Source organism: Tamandua tetradactyla, chromosome 4 (genome assembly GCF_023851605.1).
Source record: "Tamandua tetradactyla isolate mTamTet1 chromosome 4, mTamTet1.pri, whole genome shotgun sequence".
NCBI classification, from domain to species: domain Eukaryota; kingdom Metazoa; phylum Chordata; class Mammalia; order Pilosa; family Myrmecophagidae; genus Tamandua; species Tamandua tetradactyla.
Window position 1 is genome coordinate 28,281,591 of NC_135330.1, and position 26,767 is coordinate 28,308,357.

At 34.4% G+C, this 26,767-nt stretch overlaps 1 protein-coding gene across 6 annotated transcripts in view; it reads left to right on the plus strand.

The window, feature by feature from the left end:
• RABGAP1L (RAB GTPase activating protein 1 like) overlaps window positions 1–26,767 on the plus strand; it is a 734,005-nt gene that overhangs the window by 91,482 nt on the left and 615,756 nt on the right. For 5 of the 6 annotated variants that reach the window (XM_077157041.1, XM_077157040.1, XM_077157043.1 and 2 more), the window contains 4 exons: window positions 759–969; window positions 2,949–3,123; window positions 10,963–11,120; window positions 12,471–12,581. In XM_077157041.1, the coding sequence (XP_077013156.1) occupies window positions 759–969; window positions 2,949–3,123; window positions 10,963–11,120; window positions 12,471–12,581 (655 nt within the window). Of the gene's footprint in view, window positions 1–758; window positions 970–2,948; window positions 3,124–10,962; window positions 11,121–12,470; window positions 12,582–26,767 lie in introns of those variants that run through there. The other variant, XM_077157045.1, reaches the window with a different exon arrangement.

Below are 26,767 nucleotides of genomic sequence, written 5' to 3' on the forward strand. Positions count from 1 at the left end.
AGAGTTTGTACTACCCATAGAGACAGATAACATCCTTTCTAGTCACAATTGAGCCTTTCCTGCATGCTATGATTAGAGTTCAAGAACAGTTTTGTTTTGTTTTTTTTTCTCTTAGGAAATTCGTTTTGGGGGGTGGAGGGAGAGCATGAGGAGTAATCATAAAATCAATCATCAGAAATAGCAATTATCTTGAGGGGAAAAATTCCGTTGGAACACTTACCTAGTCTCTAGAAGTGAAGCCAGCAAGCCAGAGGAGCAAAATGAGGAGATGTCTTTTCTTGTTGTCATGAGAAGTAACATTTTACACTATTTTTGCTTAAAAAGTTAGACTGTCTAATAAGTTTGATGCTGTGAAGGATCTTCATATCTGAGAGAAACTTTAAACTAATTTTAGTTTCATTTAATCATTATTTTTAGGCTTAATTCAAACTGTCTTTCGTATTGTTTTTTCTAATTATTGTTCTGTATCATGTGAACTCCATATTTTTAGTTTTTTAAAACATAAATCTTTAAAAGTTTTTTTTTCTTTTCTTTGAAGAAGTCATTACTGAGTAAGATAATATTTAAGAGAGTTGAAGGTACAAAATTGCCAATCTAGACTCTGAAATGAAATCTAGAATGAACACTAAAAGAAGGAGAACACAAAGAAGACCTGAGTTTTGTTTGAAAATCTAATTTGTTTTTGGGAAATAGGCAGTAAAACGACAGTGGAGTTTTCATTGACTTTTGAGTGTTTTGATTTTTTTTTCCCCCTTCAGAAATTTCTGCACCCAGAGCATCTTCTCCAAGTGGACCACCTGAAGAAGATAGTGTTTTATTTAACAAACTGATCTACTTAGGATGTATGAAAGTTTCTTCCCCTCGTAATGAAGTGGAAGCTTTACGGGCAATGGCAATTATGAAATCTTCTAGTCAGTACCCCTTTCCTGTTACTTTGTATGTGCCAAACGTTCCAGAAGGTTCTGTGAGGTAATCTCTAATTTTTTTCCTTTAGATATGTATTAAGTTTTGAGTGCCGATGAGGATGTTATATCATAAATCAGGTGTAGGACTCAGCTGCGAATTCAATTATACTCTGTAGACATACAGAGTGAACACTATGTTTGGGCTTAGTCTTTTGCCTCTTTACAAGGGACGTTTGCAAAAAGATGCTTAGGATATTATAAGTGGGGATAAAACTGCAAAAATACTTGTAGTTTGTGCTTTTCTTTTCTACAGGAGAGTAAAAACATGCCTTCAGCTTGTCATGTAACAGTGGTTCAAAACTATACTGGGCTCTAGAGTTTAAGCCATTTATATTAGAGTGAAAGAACCAAAATAGCTTTTTTTTCTTAATGCTTAATTAGGATGATATTTAATGTCATCTGAATCTTGCATTTCTTTAAATGTAAATCAGATAATGTTATTCTTCTGCACTCAGCCCTCCAATGACCTCCAACTTGTGATTATATCTAAATTCTTTAGCATGGTTACAAAATTCTACCAGATCTGGCAACTGATGCCCTACTTCTCCAAATTAATCTCCATTCCCTCGTCTTCTTCATTTATACTTTCCAGCCATACTAATCTCTTTGATCTTCCTCACGTACTTATTAGTGATGATTCCTGCTTCAGGGTTTTTGCATATTCTTTTTTCTTTGCCTGAATGATCTTTTCCTGGAATTAGGAGGGCTTTTCCACTTCTTCCTGGTTTTACCTCAAGAAACATTTTATCAGAGATGTCTTCCTTGATTTCGTCATGTAATTGTCCTCTTTTCCATTACTGGGCCCTTTTTTTTCCCCTTCATAGCACTTTTTCTTTACATGATACTATACATTTATTTAATTATATGTTTATTGTCTGTCTTTCCTACGAAACTGTAAGCTCCATGGGAGCAGGTTTTATTTTTTCACTGCTGTAGCCTCAGTGCTTAGAGCAGTATCTTTTCCATAGCAGGATTTCAGTATTATATTTGCTGAATGAACAAACAAATGGACCAGGTCTAGAAAATAAGGTGGAATGTTTCCTGAACCTAAGACAGTATCTGAAAGTTGAGTTAGTCTTTTTTCAGTTTCTTATTTGTTACATTTCCTAAAGTTTAGAATGTGGGAAAATGCTAACTAAGTTCTATGTATCAAAATAATAGCAATATAAATTTATAAAATTTTGGTAAAAATGATTTGATCTTTCAAGAAAAGAGTTTTGTAATACCTGTTATATGGTATCTCCTGAAAATGCTAATATGCGTTTTAATGTTATCTACTTGGTTTCAAAGTACCAAACATAACTTGACAAAGACATTGGGTATTGTCTTGCCTCTCTATTCCTGATGGCTGCTCTCCCCAGTTACCTCCCAAACACATTTCTCAGTTTGAGATTCTGAAGGGGTCTTGAATTTTTTAGGTCAATCTAGGGCTTAAGGTTTGTGTAAGGAACATCAGAGAAGTATTTGCTCTTATATCCTACAGACTTTTTTCAGCTTTTATATTCTGTTGAGATTTCTTTGGAACTATCTTGACCTTTTTTGGGGTAAAAGAGGTCTCAGTCGAACAATGATTTGGGGCTTGAATAAACTTACAGGTGCTGCTCTGAAAATAAATGGGTGCTCCAGGGATGGTTTCTGCTATTCTGTACTGGCATTCCTTTGCCACAGCAGAACAGTTTTAAGGACGGATGACATAGATTTTACCAGGCAATGTATACTTAACTTTGGGAATAAATGAAAAGTTATATCACAGGAAACATGAAAATGAAGAAATTGTCAAAAGAATTTTGCAAGAATATAGATATATATATATTTTGCATTATTAGTATAGTTTATTATTTATAGTATAGTCTATTATTCATGATATAGTTTACTTTTGTGACTAAGATAATTTATGTTCATATATCCTTGGCATAGTAAAACCATTTGCCTTTGTTCCTTAATAGTTAATATTTTATCTTATTTTTCATCACTGTTCTGCAGAATCATAGACCAATCTAGCAATGTGGAGATAGCATCTTTTCCAATCTATAAGGTGTTATTCTGTGCACGTGGACATGATGGGACAATGGAGAGTGATTGCTTTGCATTTACAGAGAGCTCCCATGGTTCCGAAGAATTTCAGATACATGTTTTCTCCTGTGAAATTAAGGAGGCAGTAAGTATAATATATTGTAGCAGTTTTCTATAGAGATGGATTAGGGTGATATTTTTGGACCCTAACCTCATTGTCACATTAATGGATATGACCATATAATGTTACGTAAATTTGGAGAATATTTCTCAAGATGAAGTTATTGTTTGTAATGACAGAGAATTGAATGTGGAAAGCTAACTCTGATATGTTTGTGTTCTAAAATAAAATTTTAGATGGGGCACTCTTTAGCAGATGTAATAGAAAAAATCAGTTGATTTCTGTTCTCCCACGATTGTAGTTGCTCAGCCTCAGAAAGGAGGAATTGTTTTTGTACCTCTTTTATTATTTTGTCAAAATATGTTGGTCTATGTAATATTAAGAAGTTCTGATAATGATACCTGTTTCTCTACTTGGTCTCATAGTGACGTATTGGTGTCATTAAGATATCATGCTGAGGGTGGGCCACAGTGGCTCAGCAGGCAGGAATGCTTGCCTGTGATGCCAGAGGACCTGGGTTCGATTCCCGGTGCCTGCCCATGTAAAAAAAAAAGAGATATCATGCTGAGATTGTTTCATAGATCTCTGTGGTTTTCACTGGTCATTATTTGTTATGACATTCTCTTAGAGGCTGGCTTTTGCTCTGGAGAACTGACCTATTAACAATACAATTTTTTTTTTTTTGTATTTAACATGTAGTCCTTTGAAGATGCCAGTAAGTTCTTTTAGTTTATTCTTAGACTGGACAAGTAGTTCATAATCAAACATCTGTTAAGCACGAGGAGAGCGCACTTTTTTTTTTTAAATATATTAAGTATTCCTTTAATTAAAAATAAGTTACACTATTAGAACTTTAGTGCTTGTAGCCATTTCAAAGGGATTAATGAATGGGTCTGAATGGGGAAGGTCTTAGATGTGTTTGATTTTGGAAATACAAATTTTCATCACAAAATGCTGAAAACAAGTTTTTCTGTTCTCTGTTTACCATGAAATATGAATAAACCACTGTATTAATTGGAGTTCTCAGAGTTTATTTCCGGTCACAAAATTGTAGATTTCCATGTATTTGATAGTAAGCATGGGGGATATGTCATTTCTTACACCCTGATGATCTGTTTGAATTACACTAAAATGAACATGCACAGGCACACCCATAATTTAGATTCTAACCATAAAAGTCTCTTCCAGAAACTAGTGCCTACCTTGTGTAAGGAGTTTAAGTTTGGATTTTGTTTTTATAAGTAGGTCTTAATTGATTTCATTGCAATATTAAGGTAAATAGTTATGCATGTATTTATTTGTAATATATGTAAATTCATGCATACATACACACATACATATGTACTTTCTTTTTTTAAAAAAATATGATAGGAGGGTGGATGACTACAAGGATGCTAGTGTACCTGGCACTTAGTAGGCAGTGAGTATAAGAGTGTGTGTGTGTGTGTGTGTGTGTATGTGTGTGCACAAATGAATGCATTCTGATCTTGCTATTTCTGATCTTACAAACTCCACTGCAGAGGTGGGAAAGCACATAGAGTCCTGGTATTTCATATTGGCAGCCATCATTTAACACACTTGTGTGGTTTTGGGTCGTTGGAGCTCACTAGCAAGGAAATGAACTTTGAAGAACTGGAGAACCTGCTGCTTGGAGAGGTTGAAACACTGCTGCAGAAGAAAATTGAACATGGCTACAGATATTTTCCATAACCATTAATGGTATGAAACTCTCTATTTTTGGGTTACGACGTTCTCTTGTTTATAGGTGGGGTGATGTTTATCATTTTTAAGAGATTTAGTGGTGGGTAAGCAGTGGGCAAGACTATAGAATTCACAATCTGACCATTTTAGAGATAGTGTTATTAAATGTATTTATTTTATTCCTAGAGAGCATATTTGGTGCTTTGCTGTTTGTGAGAAAGTGATGTTCCATGTATTATTTAATTATTTTTAGGGTATAACTTTTCGAAGTGTTCTATTGTGGAATGTTAGTGGTAAAATTCATTGTTTAAGAAGAAATACATGACAGTTGTTGTTAAACCTTAATATGAGAGCTCATTTCTAAATGAAGAATAATATAAAGAGAGTATATGCCAGGCCCTGTTGCTAATAATTTACTTGATACTTGTAACATCTTCGTGATATAGATAGTATTGATTTATGGTGGTGACATTATGTTCCTGTTTGTCTACAGCAGTCCTAACTTGTGCCTGTAGTTCAGGTATATTATTAGCACTCTCTTTTATTCTCAAAAATGTTCTGGTTTGGTTGATACATTGTATGGTAACTTTTTGTTTACCCAAAGGCAAAGAGTATACATGATAGAGCTGGGTTTCAAATTGAATTGTCTGATTTTGAAGACCCACAGTAACTTCTTTTCTGTAGCTTAAATAGTATTAAAAAAAAAAGAAAAAGTGGCTGTGGATTTTGTCTTTCAAACTATTTTATAAAGAGATTTCTCAACTACAAATACTGCATTCTAGCCACCTTTTGTGTTTTTATCAGTGCCTTTTAAAGAAGCTGTCCTATGTCTTCCTCTTTCTCCTAAAAAATAATTACCCTTTTAATTAATTTGAAGTCTTGTATTTATAATCAATGGTCATGTTTTTATCTGGTTTCCAGAAATTTTCTGTTCTCTGGTGAAAGGAGAACTTTAGTCCTTAGTAATTGAGTCCCTCTTAATGGGCACAAGGAAATGGCACATTTGGCTCACAATAGGTGACAGACATTTTTATTGCTGTTTAATTATGTTTGTACAGCATTGTTGCCCATTTGTTTTTGTTTTTGTTTTGCAGACTCCATGAATGAGACTTGAAGACATTTGTCAATGAAAGGCCGGAAGCCATCTCCTCAAGCAGGGTCAACAGCGTGGCTGCCACTGTGATGGTCTTATTTCAGCACGAGACCCTGAGCAGCAGGCACCAGCAGTGTAGAAGAGAAGGCCAGTGAGGGTGATGGCTCTGATGAAGACCCATGTCATAAGGATTAGGTGTTCCCACAAGAAAGAGTTAGGACACGTTTGACTTGATACTCACATATTCTTCTATAGCACTCTGCTGGAGTGGGTCTTGATTATCTATGAGAAAAGAATTGGGGAATCTGGAAGCATCTTGATGCCAGAGAGAACAATGTGCTAGGTTTTTACTGAAGAATTGTAGACAAAGAAAAATAACAGAAAGCATAGTAAAAACAGCCAAGGAGACACCTATTCTTTCTTACATCTTTTTTGGCTATATCATGCAAAACTGTTTTAAAGGATACTGTGTAAGGCTTAGTTGATTCTCTTTAAGATTTCTATTATCTAGTATAACCATTTTTTTTTTTCAGAGCATGTTTTGATTTTTGTTGTTTCAACATTCTTGGCTTTATTACTAGACTTTCCCAATTTTTTTTTTTGGAGTAAAGTTGTTCTCATCTAATGTTAAAGGCATTCAGAAGTATTATGATAAATATTAAGGGTATCATTGGGAAGCTCTTTTATAAATTAACTAGTTTTTCTTTGGGTTGCTGATACACTACTAGATAGATAGAATAAAGCATTATTCCTTGCATGGAAAAATATTATCTCTAAGCATTTATTTATTGAGAAGATAGTTTAGCAAAATGGTTTAGTTTTTAGAAGGCAGTTTAGAAGTTATTTTGTTAGTGTTTTCCTTAAATAAACTGATTTTTAGAATTAAAAATTTATTAGATAGTATACCTCTCATATTGATAGTATACACTTCTTTCAGTGAGTAATATATTTGAGCAAGTTGTTGAAAATTTTTAACACATACCTTTTAGGGTGTCTTTCATAGAAAATGACTTTTCTACATGTATTTCTTGTGCGAACATTTTTTGGCATGTAATGTTTCTAAGAGTGGATTTCTCTTTCATCAACATTAATGAAAAAGCTTTATCTTGGAAAAACTAGCTATGATATTTAATTTAAGAAACACCTTTAATAGCGTTTTTTGAACTGTTAATATATGATAAATATTTGAGAATTTGGAAAATACTGAAATAAAGAAGAAAATAAAAATTATTTAAAATTCCAACAGAGTTAAGATTTCATTTTTTTTGTCCTTTGTAATATCTACATGTGCCTTCCTCCTCACTCCTTCAAAAAAAGAATGTCAATTATATAGTTTTATGTTTAATTGGTACTTTCTGTAGAAACTCCTTTCTGGGGAGAAAATTGTGCTTTATTATTTGTCAGTAAACTCTTGCTCTCTGCAAAAAAGCATCCATTCTAGATTATTTTTTTTAATAGTGTGACAGGTATAAAAATGTTTACTTTGCTGTGTTTTTAGTATTTTTCACATTTTATAATTGGTTATCTAATGTGTTCCAAGATTTATAGATATTGATAATCATTGTTTCTCAAGCTACTCTACCTTAAAAATTCTTAGACCACCATTTCAGCTTATTTATAGACTCTAGAATTCACAAATGATTCAAACATTTTGGTAGAAATAGCAGCTTGCCAGAGATGGGCGGTGTTAAATGCAGTTCAGGTGATACTAATGAAGTCAGTCAACTTACTATTGTGTCTTTCCTCCAAAAAGGTAAAGGTACAGTTTGATTGTTTCCAATTATTTTCTACCCCTTTGGCTCAACTCCATTTACTTAACCTTTTAAGAAATTCATGAGCCTTGCCATCTACTTTAGAATTTGCCAAGTTCTTTATCGTTTTTTTGTGTGGTTTTCTGATATGGCAGGCTTGCTAATCAGCTCTGATACAAAGATATATGAAAATGAAAGAATTAGAGTAAGAGATGGGGAAGGGAAAGAATAACAAATGTAGTTGAGTTTTAACCCTACTAATATATCAAAAACTATGCACAGATATTCCCCTATATTCACACATAATGCATTCTTAAAAATATACAGACATTAAATGTATAAAAAGTAAGAAGATTTCACATTTTTTTGGGGGGTAGGAAGTGGGATGTACTGACAGAATTAAAAGTAGTTTAAAGGCCCTATCTACACTTTTTGCATGATGGGCATGATCTTCAATGGCACATTTCTTGCATATTTTTAATACTGTTTTTCTCCACAACACTTAAATTATTGGACTAAATTCTATAAATAAAAGGCTAAAGATTTCTGCTTTTGGCTTATTTAATGATTCTCTCTCACCTACTTCAACCATATTCACAATAAATATGCTAGAATGGAAACTTCATGTTCACTGCTGTATTCCTAGCACCTACGATAATATTTAGTATGCAGAAGGTGCTCAAAAAAATATTTGTTGAATGAATGAACTATATGTTGAATGAATGAATTTATTAGTCATACTTATATAAAATTTTAAGCCTACAATTCTTATTAATATCAATTTTTTTCCGTTTTTGTTTTTATTCATTTATGAAGGTAATAATGGGTTAAAAGTAAAATATTTTGAAAATTTTGCGTTGTGATATAAATATGGTGCTACTGCTGAAGCTGAACTCCTAAAGGCTGGGAAGCAACATTCCTCTATAATAATTAAAAATGCCAATAACTTAATTTAAGAAACTTAATTTGGCATAGGAAAGGCAGTTTAGGGTAATCACTGATGAATGCATTTAAGTGTGGCTATTGAAAATTTGAGGGCCACTGATTTTTGAATGTGGCAGACTGCGTATGTACAAGAAAAGGTTTATGGCAGAATATATGATTATAGGAAAAATAGAAAAATGAGGGTATATTCCACACTTAAGCAAATTCTGTTGTTGGGAATGCTCTTATTTGGAGCAAATTGCAAAATCTTGTGGTCCTAGGCTAATATAATTCAACGAATAGAAGGTATTTATCTAAAGTGAAGGATCTGTTAATATTCAGAGTGGTCTCCTTATTTCTGCCTCTGTTGTGAGGTATAAAAATATGAGCTCTGTTTAAACATCCTCATTTTCTCGTATTTTCATTGTTCAACCCATGGATGGACTGTGAGATTTGAAGTCTTTTTTGTACTCCAGCCTCACAAATTTGAGATGATGTGATGCTTCTTTTAGAACCAATGAAGAGAATAACCCCTGGATGAGGATGGGATTAAAGGACTCTCCATTTTAAGGAAGGAATATTAGTCATTATATATGTATATATATATATGAATACATATAAATATAAAGTATTGGCACTAGGGTGACCTAATACTGATAGAATAGATAAGACCATTTCAGCACTCATTCTGGAAATCTAACAACACTGTTACATTTCATCAGAACTGACTAACACGGAGACCCTTTAAACCATATTACCATGTTTCCTTATTGCTAAAACCAGTAATTTCTGTATTATATGGCTCAGTATCTAGCCATCTAAAGCTTCAGGAAATGAAGCATTGTTTGTGTTCATTGAGATTTAAACACTAGCATCACTTTAGTGATTAACTTAGTATTCTTCAATTGCAGATATTCTATAGAATGTTGTGAAACCTAGAAACATCTATAAATAAATATAGTTTCTTATAACTTAAATTGGTTTAACATCTTTATTACTATGTTTAAATGCTGGAATTGAGGGAAGCAAAAGGGATGAATATTTGACAGATGACTTAAAAAAATTATTAGGAAAGAATTCTCTTTTAGTGAAGCTACCATTCCTCAAAATAAATACACTTGGGCATATTTATATACCCCATTCAAGCATATATACATGTAATTCATTGAGCTTGATTCTCTCTTTGTTACTCCAGGAGAGTAAGTCAGTAATAGTAGGGAACTGCTCAATATAATTTTACGAGGCAGTCTCCTGAAAAAGCTCTTTACTAAGAATTCTAGTCCTAGCTTAATAGCTATATGGATTTTGAAAAGTTTTGAGGCTCACTTTGCTCATTTGTAAAAGGTATTGCAAAAACCTGCCAGTCTGCTTTGTAAGGTTATTTTGACAATCAAATGATATAATGTATATAAATGGAGTTTGTAAATTAAATGCTGTATAGTTGTAAAGAATTGTTTTTGACTGTTAGCAGTAAATAACATTTAAGATTCCAGCGAAAGGAATAACCCATTCTTTGTATCTGGCACAGAAAAGACTCTGTCTGTTCAGGAAAGAAATTACCATAGCGACATATTATTTTCTCTACAAAGTAAATTTTTCCTGTCAAATGATAATGATGTATGCCTAATTAATAACAAAGCATAACTAGGTAGAAAGATAGTTTCTTTGAAAGGAATCCTGTCTTTTCATTAAATATTATGAGTATTTTCAAAGAAAACTTTCAATAACAACAAAGTGAGCTCCTCTGGTACTGATGGTGTTAACTTCTAGCTGAGGCTGTGGTGTGTTTTTGTAATAGGAGGGGTCCTGGGTCACCGCTACAGACCTCCATGTACTCTTTTCCCTGGGTGGTCATCCACCTGCCTTCAGTCTCGGGATGCACACATCCTTAGTCATAGCTCCTGATCCTAGTTCTCTTCCTGTCTCTGTTATTTATAAAAATGTAATGGTATTAGACTTGGTAGTACTTACTATTAAACTTTACTTGTTGAAATGTAAAAACAGACCTCAAATTTTAACTGAAGTTTCTGCAAATTGAAGTGATGTCCTGTTACTGATTTTGTAAGATAAAAATTCTGAGAAATTAATGTACCTTTTGAGGGATACTTTTAGTATTGCCCCTCTCCAAACGTCACACTGATGGCAGTCGTTAGAGTTCACATGATCTACATTTTACTCTGTGTGTGTTTATGCTGTTACCTCTTTCTAATGTATAAGTGATGAAAATTATGTCCCATGCAGTACAGAAATGATTGATGGATGGTTATGCTATATCCATTTTATCTGCTAAAGAAAATTGTGACAGTAGAAAGTTATGAATTCTAGAATTAGGAGAAAGAGAGGTATAGGATTGCAGTTTTCCCTAATGATATTTCTGTTTTTGTTTTTTTTCAGGTAAGCAGGATTTTATATAGTTTCTGTACAGCATTCAAACGTTCTTCCAGACAAGTGTCTGATGTTAAAGACTCAGTTATCCCAACCCCGGATAGTGATGTGTTTACCTTCAGTGTTTCTTTGGAAGTAAAAGAAGATGATGGAAAAGGAAACTTTAGGTGAGGTTATTTGAGAAGAATAAAAATTGGCATTATGCCTGAAATATAAAATTGTCTAATATAAAGGTTCTAGAAATGGTATAATATTGGCATAAAACTTTAAAGTGATAAATATTTGGTTGAGAATAAATATGGTTCATTTTCTGTTTCTCATGCCTTTCAGATATTTACATGTTCTTCTTAATGGTTTTTTAAGTGCTGATGCTTATTGTAGAAAAATTATTAAAACAACAAAAGTAAAATAAAAGCTCTAATCTTATTAGCCACAATCTCTTCTAATGTTTTAACTTATTTCCTTTTGTTTATTTCTAGGGGCATTTGTATTTTTATGCAATTGTAGAGTTTTTCTCTTTCTCCATTAAAATATTCTTAATCAAAATCATTTTTAATGAATATTAGTACTGTGTTGTCTGGTTTGATCATTGTTTAGTTAACTATTTCAAATCCTTCTATTGTACGATTAGAATGTTCTTCTCCAATTAGAAAATGGACAGTTAATAGGAAACAGTTATACTATTTAGTGAAAATCTTATGCCTTAATTGTGCCTATAATCTAACAATAATTTTTAGATAGGTATTTTATGTATATTTTACAGATATTAAAATGAAATCTCAGGTCAAATAACTTAAGGCATTTTTTTCCTTCTCAGATAGCTCATATTTTAGACATTTATTGTTTTAATGAACTAATTTATAAGAATTCTCTGTTTGGCCTAGGCTGAAATTTGATAAACTTGCCACTTATCAGTATCTCTATCTTTTATTTGTATTTACATGGATACGCCATGCTCCTCTCAAATCTAGGAGTCTAAAAGTTAGATTTTCTTCAACTTGTTTTGGCTTTGTTTCACTGTGTTAAAGCACTCAAGGCCACCCACCCTTCTAAGCCGGAAATGTGGCAGTGTTAATTAAATACCTCACCTTCCAAAATTTTTTAAATTTAAAATTTGAAATTATACTATGTTATAACATTTAAAATCTTATTAGTTTTCATTTGGGTTAGAGGTAAAACATAAGGGTATTGAAAAGCCATTTTAAAAACCAATACCAGGTGGTGCACGGTGGCTCAGTGGCAGATTTCTCGCCTGCCATGCTGGAGACCTGGGTTTGATTCCCAGTGCCTGCCCATACGCAAAAAAAACAAAACAGAAAACAAAAAAAACTAATACCAATTATTTTGCTGACCATAAAACCTACAGTGTATGACAAGATGAGATTTTTGTACGTCTTAAGAATAAAGGTGTTGTTGCTTAAATACTTTATGCAGTTCTAATCTTGGCATAGGTTATTTTATCACTTTATTGTATTAATTACTATATTGGTAATTACTGTTCTTTTTTCATATTTCAGTCCTGTGCCTAAGGATAGAGATAAGCTTTATTTCAAATTAAAACAAGGAATAGAGAAGAAGATTGTGATTACAGTGCAGCAACTTTCTAACAAAGAATTAGCTATTGAAAGGTAAGCAGTTTGTTTCTAAGTGCTGCCTGTAACTTGTGTTGACATGGTTATTTGTGTTTCAAGAAACATGCTATTGAATTTTAGCTATATTACTCTCTATGCTTTTCACCATACTTCAGTTTCTCTGTTTTAAAAAGGATGAGAATAATAATGCTTCTTTTACTTAAATAAGTTGGATGTAACTAGTTTATTGAAAATCAATTTATGGAGGAAATAAACACATGAAATGGTTTTATTTTTTCAGTAATAACTGCTTCAACCCTGTTTGGTCATGTCCTTTTCTGCTGTCGCTTTATTGACATACTAGGCAAATACCTTAATGTAACTGTCGTTTTTAGTTATTAAAAGTCCATCAAGTTACTGCAATCTCAGGAGCTTTGAAACATATATACATATTTACAGATGTATGTGTATATGATATATACATATCTTACACACATGTTTGTATAAATTTAAAAAAACTAGGACAAAAAAATTTCAAACAAAGTCAATACACAAATGATTCTGGAGAATATTTGTAATGTAGATGATAGGTGAATGTTATTATCTATAATATACATAGAGTTTGTATAATATATTAAGGAGAAAAATGGGTAAGAGATAAATAAGAGAATAGATAAACCACATGAATGCTATTCAGATGGTTAACCAATATATGTAAAGAAGTTCCAATTCATGAATAGTCGTAAATGCTAATTAAGGTAACAAGATATCAGATTGGCCAAAATAATATGTATTCTTGGTGGAAATATGGGGAAAACAGTGTTCTCATATCATTCATAGAAATGTGAAAGGTAATACCCTTTTTGAAAAACAATCTGGCAGCATCTATTAAAATAAAAAAATACTTCTAATTGGGTACATCAGTCCCATTCTAGAGACTCTATTCTTTTTGAAATAATTATACCACTACATAGGGACATATTTTTAAGGATGTTTATCACAGTATTGTTTGAAGTGACAAGGAAACTGGAAACAAAAGTGAATGCCTATACATAGAGAAGTATTTGAATAATTTATGAAATATAATGGAGGCATTAAGAATAATATATTAAATTCTAACAGATGACTTCAAGAAATTTCTGTGGGGTATTGTTGATGAAAAAGTATTATAGATATAGATGTAAAAAAGATGTAGTAAATGTATGTGATCTGTTTTTATGTTAAGGACATGAAAACAAAAAGCTCATGCATGTGTGTGTTTGTTTGTACAGGTTTATATCAGTACAGAGAAAATGTGACAATACAAATTTTTCACATTATCTTCTTGTAGCAGACAGGAGAAAGCATGTATATGATGACATTTATATATGTAAAACTATATATTTGTGTGGATGTATGGTTAAATATATTAATTTAAAAGATTTTTAAAAGATTAACAAAATGTTTGCTAAGTTTAAAATGCCAATCTTATTTCTTCTGTTCTCCCCAATGCAAGTAAGGCTTGGACTCAAGGGTTTGGAGGGAGTAAAGTATGGTCTGATCTTTCATACCTCCTTGTCTTCCTTCACCAACTTTGTGTGGAGAGGCTAAGGGTCCTCAGATATTCCTTCTCCCCACTGTGACACCTCAGGCATGGAGGAGGAAAGAAGAGATGTAGGAGTAGTTTTATGGAAATGACTGCCTCTCTGTAGTACAGTCTGTCTGTAGCTTAATCTGGGTTGGTTAGCTGTTCCGGCCTTGTCCTCTCATCTCAGTGTTCTTTCATGCCTGGGTCCTCTTCTGTGTTCTCTAAGCTTTTTGGGAAACTTGTTGGAGGACACCTCCTCCATTCTTCCCAGGCTCATTACTTTTTCCTGTTTGACATTCTAATATAGGTTCCTCTTGCAAGTCACCAAAGTGCATGTGTCTTCATGTTCACGTATATCCCCACACTCAAGTAATCTGTTCTCCTCATGTTTTGCTTCTCTACCATGAACATTTATTTGAAAGCAGACATAGTAGAAAATGAAATTGCTGGTCTTTCTTTTGAACATTTATTTGAAAGCAGACATAGTAGAAAGTGAAATTGCTGGTCTTTCTCTCCCTAATCTCTGTTATAGTTATCTCAGAACCCCTTTTCACTTGACTTCAAGGAGTGGGAGAAATTGATGATGGTCAAGAGAAAGAAAAGCCTCTTTGCCAGAACTGCTATATGTTATGACTACTCCCACTGTCCTCCCAATTCTCTAAATTGGGATAAGGGGCAGTTGAAGTACTGCTTGATGGCATCATGACTGCCTATGCCCCTGTTGAAACTGGGAGAAAGTGTATGGCCCACAATTTTCTGTGGCTTTCTTTAGAATGTGTTTAGCTCCAGTTTGTTTCCATCTTTGGATTCTGCTGCTAGCTACAGGTAACATAAAACGTTCTGTTCAGCATCTTGTTGACATCTTTTAATTATAATTGTCGCTTTTTTTTCCTTAGTGTTATCAAAAATAATGGTGAGTCTTAAAATTGATTGCTTCTTAGACATGATGAAAGTTGCTAAAGATAAAAAGTACTGTTGATATTAAATATTTTAGTCCTAATAATAATGATTAGATTTTATATATGACAGCATTTAAATTTTTTAGCATTAGATATAGCAATTTAAAAAACTTTTATTTGGAAATAATTTCAAGCTTACAGAAAAATTGCTAGTATAAATCTAGTACAGAGAATACCTGTATATTTTATACTTACATTCACCTACTCATAACTTTTTACCCTATTTACTTTGTACCCACTTTCTTAATGCCCCCCCACTTGTTTTTCTGAACTCTTTAAAAGTAAGTTACAAATAGAAGAAAAATAAAATGAGAGTAACTTTAAAAAGTTACATACACTGTGGCCCTTTGTCCCTAAATACTTCATTGTGTATTCTTAAGAATATGGGTATTTTCTTATATAATCATAATATAGTTATCAACTTAAGTACATTTAGCATTAGTGCATATTTTTTTAACTTTTTTAATTGTATAATATAACATACATACAAAGCAAAGAAATAAAAAAGCAATAGTTTTCAAAGCACTCTTCAACAAGTAGTTAGAAGACAGATCCCTGAGTTTATCATGGATTACCATACCTTCATCTCAAATTTTTCCTTCTAGCTGCTCCAGAATATAGAGGAATATGCTAGAAGGAATACATATTTTTTTATCATCACAATCAATTTTTTTCTTTTTTTGTGAAAAAAAACATGTACAAAAAAGCAATAAATTTCAAAGCACAGCACAACAATTAGTTGTACAACAGATTTCAGAGTTTGGTATAGGTTACAATTCCACAATTTTAGGATTTTACTTCTAGCTACTTTAAGACACTGGAGACTAAAAGACATAACAATTTAATGAGTCGGCAATCATATTTGTTTGTCAAATCCTACCTTCTCTGTATAACTCCACCATCTCTCTACCCTACTCTTTAGGGGTATTTGGGCTATGGCCATTCTAACTGTTTCATGTTGGAAGGGTCTGTCAATAATATGGGGTAGGGAGATGAAAATAACTGATGTTCTGAAAAGGCTGTCTCCTCTAGATTTCAGGGCTTATCTTGTCCAGGGACCATCTGGAAGTTGTAGGTTTCTAGAAAGTTACCGTAGTGCATGGAACCCTTGTAGAATCTTATATATTGCCCTAGGTGTTCTTTAGGATTGGCTGGAATGGTTTTGGTTGGTGTATAGCAAGTTATGATAGGTAGCAATGTCTAACTGAAGCTTGCACAAGAGTGATCTCCAGAGTGTCCGCTCTACTCTATTTGAACTCTCTCAGCCACTGATACTTTATTAGTTGTACTTCTCTCCCCGCTTTTGGTCAGGATGGATTGTTGATGCCATGGTGGCAGGGCCAGCCTCATCTCTTGGAGTCATCTTCTATGCTGCTGGGGAGACTTTCACCCCTGGATGCCATGTTCCACGTAGGGGAGAAGACAATGATTTCACTTACAGAGTTGAGCTTAGAGAGAGTAAGGCCACATCTGAGCAACAAAAGAGGTCCTCCAGAAATAACTTTTAGACATATCTATAGGTAGTATAAGCTTCTCTGCTACCTACATAAGCTTCATAAGAGTAAGCCTCAAGATCAAGAGCTTGGCTTATTGATTTGGGTGTTCCTGGTATCAGGGGATTCCCTGATGGTAAAGCTTAATAGTTCCATATTTTTTCTCCCATTTCCCAAAGACTTTGCCAATACTTTTTGATTATCTGCTCCGTATGTTCTAGGATGTATCCAGACATTACATTAAGCTTTACAGAATTAAAGGCCCTCATTCTTATTCTGGGCTCCCAGTGTTTTCAGTTGTTCAAATGAGCTATCCAGATACATTGAGTTAGATTATGCGCTACAGAAAATTCCAAACAAAATAAATCTTTCTTCCTTTGGTCTCAAAGAGTAGGTGTGGTTCTAAAAAATAGACTATGTCTTCCTTACCCCTGTGTTCTGAATTACCTTAATCCACCATTACTGGCTTCATTCTTATCACTGAATGCCAGGCTATACACATATAAAACAGCCTCTCAAAATCCAGAAATATTAATTACCACTCAGGACTGAATTTGACTGCTGTAAGAGCTTACAGTCTAGGCCCTTGTTTTCTTATAAGCATTTTTCTAAAGGAGACCATAGAATAATTGCCAATCTACCTCTCAATCAGTGTATCCTTCAGCCACCTCCATTCATGGGGCATCACATATAATGTCCAAAGTCAACAATCCATCAACACTCTCAATTTTAGATAATTTCATTGCTCCCAAGAGAAAGATAACCAATAAACACACCCTCAACAAACAAGAAATTTAAACCTCCCCTTAACTCTTCTTCCTTCTCCCACTATTTACCCCTCCTGTTGCTGTGGTACTGCTGATGTTTTCCTGTTGAACATAGCCCATAGCATGCAATAGCAGTTTTCCCCCTGTACCCTGTACCTAAACACTCTTTGTACATGAGTCATACCTTTGAAGTAGCTCTTGCAAGAACTTATTTGTATTTCTAGTGGTAATCGGTGGGACACATAAGTCTATACGACCTTTTTCCATCATGTTCGCCTTCAATATGGTAATATTACTTAAAGACTCTCTAGAAAACTGCCTTCACTTCTTTCTAGTCCCTTACATTTAAGTTCAACTCATTAGCTAACTGTTCACCCATCTCTAGCTTCTGTGTATCTTTAAGTCTCCTATATTCTATATTATAAGCCTCTGATTTTACCTGTACCATGGTCATAGAAGTGGAGTCATATAGTATCTATCCTTTCGTGTCTGGCTTATTTCACTCAGCATTATGTTCTCAAGGCTCATTCATCTTGACATGTGCTTCAGGATGTTATTTCATCTTACTGCTGTATAATATTCCATTGCATATATATGTATATATACATACCATATTTTGTTAATCCACTGATCTGTTGATGGGCATTTGGATTATTTCTATCTTTTGGTGATTTTGAATAGTGCAGCTGTGAATATCTGTGCAAATGTCTGTTTGCATCACTGCTTTCAGCTCTTCTGGGTATATACTGAGTAGTGCTATTGCTGGGCCATAGGGCAACTTTATATTTAGTTTCCTAAGGAGCTACCAAACTGTCTTCCATAGCGGCTGAACCATTATACATTCCCACCAGCAGTGCATAAGTGTCCCAATTTCTCCACATCTTCTCCACATTTATGGTTTCCTGTTTGTTTAATAGTAGCCATTCTTATAGGTATGAGATGGTATCTCATTGTAGTCTTGATTTGCATTTCCCTTATAGCTAATTAAAATAAACATTTCTTCATATGTTTTTGAGCCATCTGTATTTGCTCTTCAGAAAAATGCCTATTCATATCTTTATTTATGATTGGGTTGTTCTTTTGTTGTTGAACTGTATGATTTCTTTATGTATGCAGAATATCAAACCTTTATCCCATGTGTAATTTCCAGATATTTTCTCCCATTGAGTTGGCTGCCTCTTCACCTTTTTGACAAAGTCTTTTGAGGTATAGAAGCATTTGATTTTGAGGAGTTCCCATTTATCTATTTTTTCTTTTGTTGCTTGTGCTTTTGGTATAAAGTTTAGGAAACTACCTTCTATTACTAGGTCATGAAGATGTTTCCCTACATTTTCTCCAAGAAGCTTTATGGTACTAATTCTTATGTTTAGGTGTTCAATCCACTTTGAGTTACTTTTTGTATAGGGTGTGTCATGGTTAGGGACACGTGTCAACTTGGCCAAGTTGTGGTACCTGTTTATCTGATTGGGCAAGCGCTGGCTTGTCTGTTGCAATGAGGACATTTTATGGGATTAGGTCATGATCATGTCAGCTGCATCCACAGCTGATTCCATTTGTAATCAGCCAAAGGGGAGTGTCTTCTGCAATTAGTGATGCTAAATCTAATCATGGGAAGCCTTTTAAGGAGGATTTAGAGGAGACAGGTTCCATTCCTGCTTTGGCTGGTGAGCCTCTCCTGTGAAGTTCATCCAGGCCATCCATCGGAGTCGTCGGCTTCGCAGCCTGCCCTGTGGATTTTGGACTCTGCGTTCCTGCGGTCACGTGAGACACTTTTATAAATTTTATATTTGCAAGTGTTCCCTGTTGATTCTGTTTCTCTAGAGAACCCTAACTAGTACAGGGTATAAAGCAAGAGTCCTTTTTCATTCTTTAGGCTGTTGATACCCAGTTCTCCCATGCCCATTTATTGAACAGATTGTTTTGTCTGAGTTCAGTGGATTTGGGCACCTTGTCAAAAATCAGTTGACCGTAAATTTGGTGGTCTATTTTTGCATTCTTGATTCAATGCCATTAGTCAATACTTCTGTCTTTGTGCCAGTACCATGCTGTTTTGACCATTTGTGGCTTTATAATAAGTTTTAAAGTCAGAAAGTGTTAATCTTCCTACTTTGTTCTCCTTTTTTAGGATTCTTTTAGCTATTTGGGGTCTCTTTCTCTTCCAGATGATTTTGGTAACTAGCACGTCTTCAGTGTAGCTTGTTGGGATTTTTGTTGGTACTGTGTTGAATCTTTAGATCAGTTTGGGGAGAATTGACATCTTAACTACATTTAACCTTCCTATCCATGAGCAGGGGATGTCTTCCACCTATTTATACTTCTTTGATTTCTTTTAGTAATGTGATGTAGTTTTCTGTGAACAAATCCTTTACATTCATAGTTAAGTTCATTCCTAGGTACTTGATTCTTTTAGTTGCTATTTTGAATGGAATTTATTCATTAACTGACTCCTCAGGTCATTGCTTGTGTATAGAGATGCTACTGATTATTGCACATTAATATTATATCCTGCCACCTTGCTGAGTTTATTAGCTCAAGTAACTCTATTGTAGATTTCTTAGCATTTTCCAAGCATAGTATCATGTCATCTGCAAAGAATGAAAATTTTAATTCTTCCTTTCTAATCTGGTTATCTTTTATTTCTTTTTTCTGCCTGATTGCTCCAGCTAGTACTTTGGGAATAATACTGAATAATGGTGGTGACAGAAGGCATCCTTTTCTCAATCCTATGGGAAAAGCTTTCAGTCTCTCTCCATTGAGTACGATGCTATCTGTTTTTCATATATGCCCTTTATCATATTGAGGAAGTTACCTTTGATTCCTATCTTTTGAAGTGTTTTTATCAGAAAAGGATGTTCAATTTTGTCAAATGCTTTTTAATTATTAATTGAGATGATCATGTGATTCTTCCCTTTCAATTTATTAATGTGCTGTATTACATTAACTGATTTTCTTGTGCTGAACCATTCTTGCATTTCTGGTATTAACTCCTCTTGGTCGTGGTGTATAATTCTTTTAATTTGTTGTTGGATTCTATTTGCTAGTATTTTGTTGAGAATTTTTGTGCCTGTGTTCATTAGGGAGATTGGCCTGTAGTTTTCCTTTCTTATAGTATCTTTACCCGGTTTGCGTATTAAAGTGGTGTTAGCTTCAAAAAATGAGTTATGTAGTATTCCTTTTTCCTCAGTTTTTTGCTGAAGTTTCAGTGGATTGGTGTTAGTTCTTTTTGGAATGTTTGATAAAATTCCCCTGTGAAGCCATCTGGCCCTGGGCTTTTCTTTGCAGGAAGATTTTTGATGACTGATTGAATCTCTTTACTTTTGATTGGTTTGTTGAGATTTTCTCATTCTTCGTGAGTCAGTGTAGCTTGTTTGTTTGTTTCCGGGAATTTGTCCATTTCATCTAAATTGTCTAGTTTGTTGGTATATAGTTGTTCATAATATCCTCTTATGATTTCTTTTATTTCTTTGGTGTTTGTGGCAACACACCCATTCTCATTTCTTATTTTGTTTATTTGCATTCTCTCTCTTGTTTTCTTTGTCAGTCTTGCTAATGGTTCTCAAAGAAAAACTTTTGGTTTTATTATTCTTTCTGTTGTTCTTTTGTTCTCCATTCATTTATCTCTGCTTTAATCTTTGTTATTTATCTTCTGTTTGATTTGCAGTTAGTTTGCTGTTCTTTCTCACGTTCCACCAGGTGAGCAGTTAAGTCCTTTATTTTTGCTCTTTCTTGTTTTTAATTAAATGCATTAGGGCAATAAATTTCCCTCTCAGCACAGCCTTTGCTGCATTCCATAAGTTCTGATACGTTGTATTTTCATTTTCATTCATCTCCGGATAGCTACTGATTTCTCTAGCAATTTCTTCCTTGACCCACTGGTTAAGAGTGTGTTATTTAATCTCCATATATTTGTGAAAATTCTTATTCTTTCATGGTTATTGATATCCATCTTCATTCCATTGTGATCAGGGAAAATGCTTTGAATAATTTTAATGTTTTAAAATTTATAAAGACCTGTTTTGCTTCCCAGCGTATGATCTATCCTGGCGTATGTTCCATGAGCACTAGATAAGAATATATATCCTGATATTTTGGAATGTATAACTTATATATGTCTGTTAGATCGAATTCATTTATCAAGTTGTTTAACTTCTCTGTTTTCTTGTTGATCTTCTGTCCGATTTTTCTCTCTATAGAGGAGAGTGGTGTATTGAAGCTTCCTACCATTATTGTTGAAACATCTATTGCTCCCTTCAGTTTTGGCAATGTCTGTCTCATGTACTTTGGAGCTCCTTGATTGGGAGCATAAGTATTTATGATTGTTATTTCTTCTTCATGAATTGTCCCTTTTATTAATATATGTTGTCTTTCTTTGCCTCTTATGGTGTCTTTATATTTAAAGTCTATGTTGTCCGATATTACTATAGCTACTCCAGCTTTCTTTTGCTTACAGCTTGCGTGAAATACCTTTCAACCTTTCACTTTCAATCTATTTATATACTTGTGTCTAAGATGAGTCTCTTGTAAGCAGCATGTAGCTGGATTATATTTGCTAATCCACTCTGCCAATCTGTAGCTTTTAATTGGTCTATTTAGTCCGTTAACATTCAAAGTTATTACTGAAAAGACGTTTCTTGTCTCTACCATCTTAACTTTTGCATTTTATTTGTCAGATCTATATATTCTTATCCCTCTTTCTGTTTTAATCCTTTAAGTAACTTTACTGGTACTTTTTCTGTGCCCTCCTGCAGACTTCCTTCTCCTGTCTTTTTTTTTTTTTTTTTTTTTCCACTGGCAGTACTCCCTTCAGTATTTCTTGTAGGACTGTCTCTTGATGACAGATTGTTTCAGGATATGTTGTTTTTTGAAAATTTTAATCTCTCCCTCAGTTTTGAAGGACAATTTAGCTGGCTACAGAATTCTTAGCTAGAAGTCTTTCTCTTTCAAGATATTAAGTATATTGTACCACTGCCTTCTTACCTCCATAGTGCCAGTTGAGTAGTCTGAGCTCAGTCTTATGTGAATACCCTTGTATGTAGTAGACTGTTTTTCTCTTACCGCTTTCAGGAGTTTCTCCTTCTTTTCATCATTTGGCAGACTGATTAGTGTGTGTCTTGTGGTGGGTCTGTTTGGATTTATTCTATTTGGAGTTCTTTGAGCTTCTTTACTTGCATATTTATGTCCTTTATAAGGGTTGGGAAGTTTTTCCCCATTATAGCCTTGACAAATCTTCCTAGCCCTTTACTCTTCTCTTCTCCTTCTGGGACACTAGTGATTCTTATACTTATGTGCTTTGTTTTGTCCATCATTTCCCTGAGATCCAGTTCAGATTTTTCCATCTTTTTTGCCATTTGCTGTTTTGAGTGTTTGAAATCAGTTGTCCTGTCCTCTGGTTTGCTTATTCTTTCTTCTGTTTGAAACTGTTGTTGTGTATCTCTAGTATGTTTTTTATTTGATCTGCAGCATCTTTAATCTCTGTGATATCTGCTGTTTTTCTATTTATTCTTTCAAATTCCTGTTTATGTTCTAGTGTCTTCTTGATCTCCTTTATATCATTAGCCATCCTATTTATTTCATCTAGTAGAGTTATATGAACATGTTGGATTAGTTGTTACAATATCTCTGTCTCCTCTGGTATTTTACTTTGGTCGTAGGCTGGGCTATATCTATCTGCATCATGATATGCTTAGTGATCATCTCTTGTCTTCCTGACATATAAATAACTGGATTGGTTTACTTTGAAAGTTGATTTTCTTCAGTGTTCTGTAGCCTTGTATTTGCTGGATATACATGGAGCAGGATGCAGGATGAGGGGCAGGGCACAACCCAGCTGTGATGCATTGCAGTGTGGGTGTAGGCACATGTTGGGGATGCTACACTGGTGTCTGTGAGAATGGGTACCCAGAGGTGGGGGGGGGGGGTGTATGGCTGTGCAGGTGCACGGGGTCTAGGGGCCGGGGCCCTAGTGTGCCTTGGTCTAGTGTGTGGGGCCCTTTGTGTGCATATGCAGAGATTAGGACAACAAATTGCCATTGCCCTTGAGTGGGCTGAGGTGGATGTGGCCTGGCTGCCCAGGTTAGCGCTTGCCCAGACCCGAGGGGCATGACTGGGGGCCATGTGCGTGCACAGATCTGGGAGGGTTGTAAACTGATGTACATGGGTGCAGAGCTCAGGTTGGGGTGGGGTGGGGTTGCACGACTGTATGGGCTGGAGGTGGGTATAGCCTCGGTATGGAGGTAAGTGCCCGCAACCTTTATGTGCCAGCAACCACCTGCACGGGACAGGGAGGGGGAGGTAGGCCCTGGAGGGGTAGGGGAAGACTGCACTTTTTCAGGAGAGGTAGCTTGGGCTGGGGCAGGTGTAGCTGGGTTTTGGGTGTGGGTATGGGAGTGAGGGGTTGGTGTTGCAGGGGTGCTTGGAGTGCAGGGAGTGGGAGCAGGTGACGAGTTCAGGTGTGTGGGGTGTGGGGTGGGTCGTGGGGTGTGGGGATGCGTCAGTGAGGGTAGTGCCTTCAATGAATGTGGCTTGGCTAACTTCATAGTCTTGTCTCCCTGTCCGTGCATTCCTGGGGGCTCCAGCTTCTGTGTTAGGCTGTTTGCACCAGCTGAACCATCTCTGTTTATCTGCTTCTCAGTTCCTCAGCTTTTGCAACCAGGGCTTCCACATGTGTTGCAGAAGACTGTCCCAGGTCATGTACACCCTGGAATTCCCATCTTAGTCACCCTCCTGTTCTTTCTCTCGCTGTTTCTTGGAGCAGGCGTGAACTTGGCCCATCCTATTTCACCATCTTCCTGGAACTAATCCATATGTATTTTTATCTAGCCTATCATTTGTTTCCAATTTTATCAGTTAACCCAATGACATCCTTTACTCCCTCCAGCTCAAGATTTATTCTAGGGTCCGATATTACATGTAGTAGTCATATACTTTTAGCTTCCTTTAATTTGAAACATTTCCATAGCCTTTCTTTGTCTCTTATGACATAGATATTTTTTTAAGAATACTTTCTTTCCTCTCATTTTGGGTTTGTTTAATAGTTCCTCATGGTTATAATCAGATTATACATTGCTGCATAAATGATATTTCCTTCACAGGTTATTATATCTGAAGGCTTGCAGTATCTATTTGTCTCTCACTGGTGATGTTAATTTTAATTACCCAGTCAAGAAATCTGATTTCTTTACTGTATAATTACTATTTTTTTTCCTCCTTTGTAACTAAGCTGACTTTGGGTATATACTTTAAGACAATGAAACCATCCTTCTTCTCATCAACTTCCCTTCTATATAGCATTCATTGATGATTCTTGCCTGATCCAGTCTTATTGTAGATAATAAATGATATTTTTCCAGCTCTTGCACTCTATAAGTCAACCCTCAGCATTGTAAGCAAGCAGTCTTTCTTTTATTTATCTGTTTGTTGTTGGTATTGACTCCCACATTTTTCTTTTTTTCCTGTGGTTTATAATGAATTTCTTTACTTAATTTTGTTCATGCCCGAATTGTCCCAGAATTGGCTACTAAGATCTCTTTCAAGCCCTATGTTCTTATGACATGCCTTCATCTTTTTTTTGGCACTTCTTTACTTTCTGGCATAACAAAAAGCAACCTTCCATTAACAAGTATGTAGTAATACTGGCAAAGGAGCATAGCTGTTAAGTAATTTTTCTTTTAATGAAAATTATTTTTAAAATCTTGGGGATTTATGATTAAATGGTGTATTATGTCTTTGCTATGTGGGAGTATAAAGCAATCCTTCCTTTCCCAATGAGAAGCTCCTAGTTTGGATATGCAAACCTTGTTGGATATAAACTAAATCATGAATGCATAATTATAATATTTTCTTTAACTTGCTTAAACATTTACACTTATATTTTAAATATATTACACAAAATAATAACTTACCAATGGTGGTTTTTGCAATTTCAATTCCTTTTTGAATAGTTTTAAGACATTTTTCCAGAACACATTACTTCAACTTCTAAGTCTTTTGAGATAAAGCACTTTTTGAGTTAGGATATACTAGTTTAAAATTTGTATAACATTAGGACAGTTGATTTTAAAATCCATCCCATGCATAATTACTTACTATATTGCTTTCATTTTAATATAACTAATTTTGTTATATTAAATATAAATATCTAACACTTACACTTATGGGTTAATATTATAGCAATATTACTTAATATATGTTAACTTTCTTTGCTCCTTTTTTTTTTACTCATTCTTTCAGGTGACCTCTATTAACATCCGAACTAAAATTGACTGAGACTGTTTTAGCCTAATAGGTCTTCAGCAAACAATGTTGTGTTCAACACAATAGACTGAATTTCCTGTCATATGAGAAATTTTTGTAATTATTCAGGGTTTTTTTTTTTAAAAAGAAACCCTTGCCTTTTATTGGTTTATATGGGGTATTTAACATTTTTAAATCTTAAAATGTAAATGGTAGAATTAAAGGTAATCCAGCAGATGGCAATCTTGTCAAAAGAATTCTTAACACCTCTGCATCTTTAAAACTGCTGCTGATAGTTAATTTGTAGTATAAAGAAATTAGTGTGGAAAAAATCAAATTATATCATTTACTTTGAACTTACTGAACTAATAAGGTGCTATCATTTTATATAGAAAGAAGCTCAAGTCACTGACCTCAAGTTGCCTAGATGTTAATTTGACTTACATGTTTTCTTATGTGAATTAGTATATCTATTAAATTTTTTAACAAAATCGAGAGTTAGATGTTCTCATAATTTCTCTTAAAGGCCGTCATTCCTCCCCTTTCTGAATATGAGAAAAAAATTGTGGGGTGACCCATATTTTGCATATTATTTAAAAAACTGCTCAATGATCGTATTAGTTTTTCTCTTGTAAATACCCTTAGGAAAACAGGGCATTATTTGTACAGAAATTCTTTCATTGCTCTTTGGTAGTGATTTCAAGTGACAGTTGATGGAGCGCTACTGGTGCTATCAGTAGATAATTAGAAGTTTCAATAACTATCTCTTAGCCTTTGGACTAAAACATGTATTTATGGCAGAGTTTTCAGTGTTTTCCATTGCTGCCTTTTGTTCACTAGCACCTCGTGGTAGGAGGTGGCAGTATAATGTATGTATTAGTATGTAGATAATATAATTACCTTTTCAGTATTATATTTTATATGAGTAATGGAAACATACATTGTTTTCTGCAATGTGGTTTTGTAAGTTGATCCATTTTAGATATCTTGGAGCTCTTTAAAAATTTTGTTTTTGTTTCAAAATAATTGTAGATCCACAGGAAGTTAGTTGCAGTAATAATATAGAGAGGCCCACGTCACCCAGTGGTAACATTTTACGTAACTACCAAAACTGGGAAATTATCTTGGTACAATTTACAGTATGCTCTTGGAGTTCTTTTTGAATACCTTTGTAAATCAGAATATTTCTATATAATGTAACAGTTGTTTCTTAATTTTTTATCTA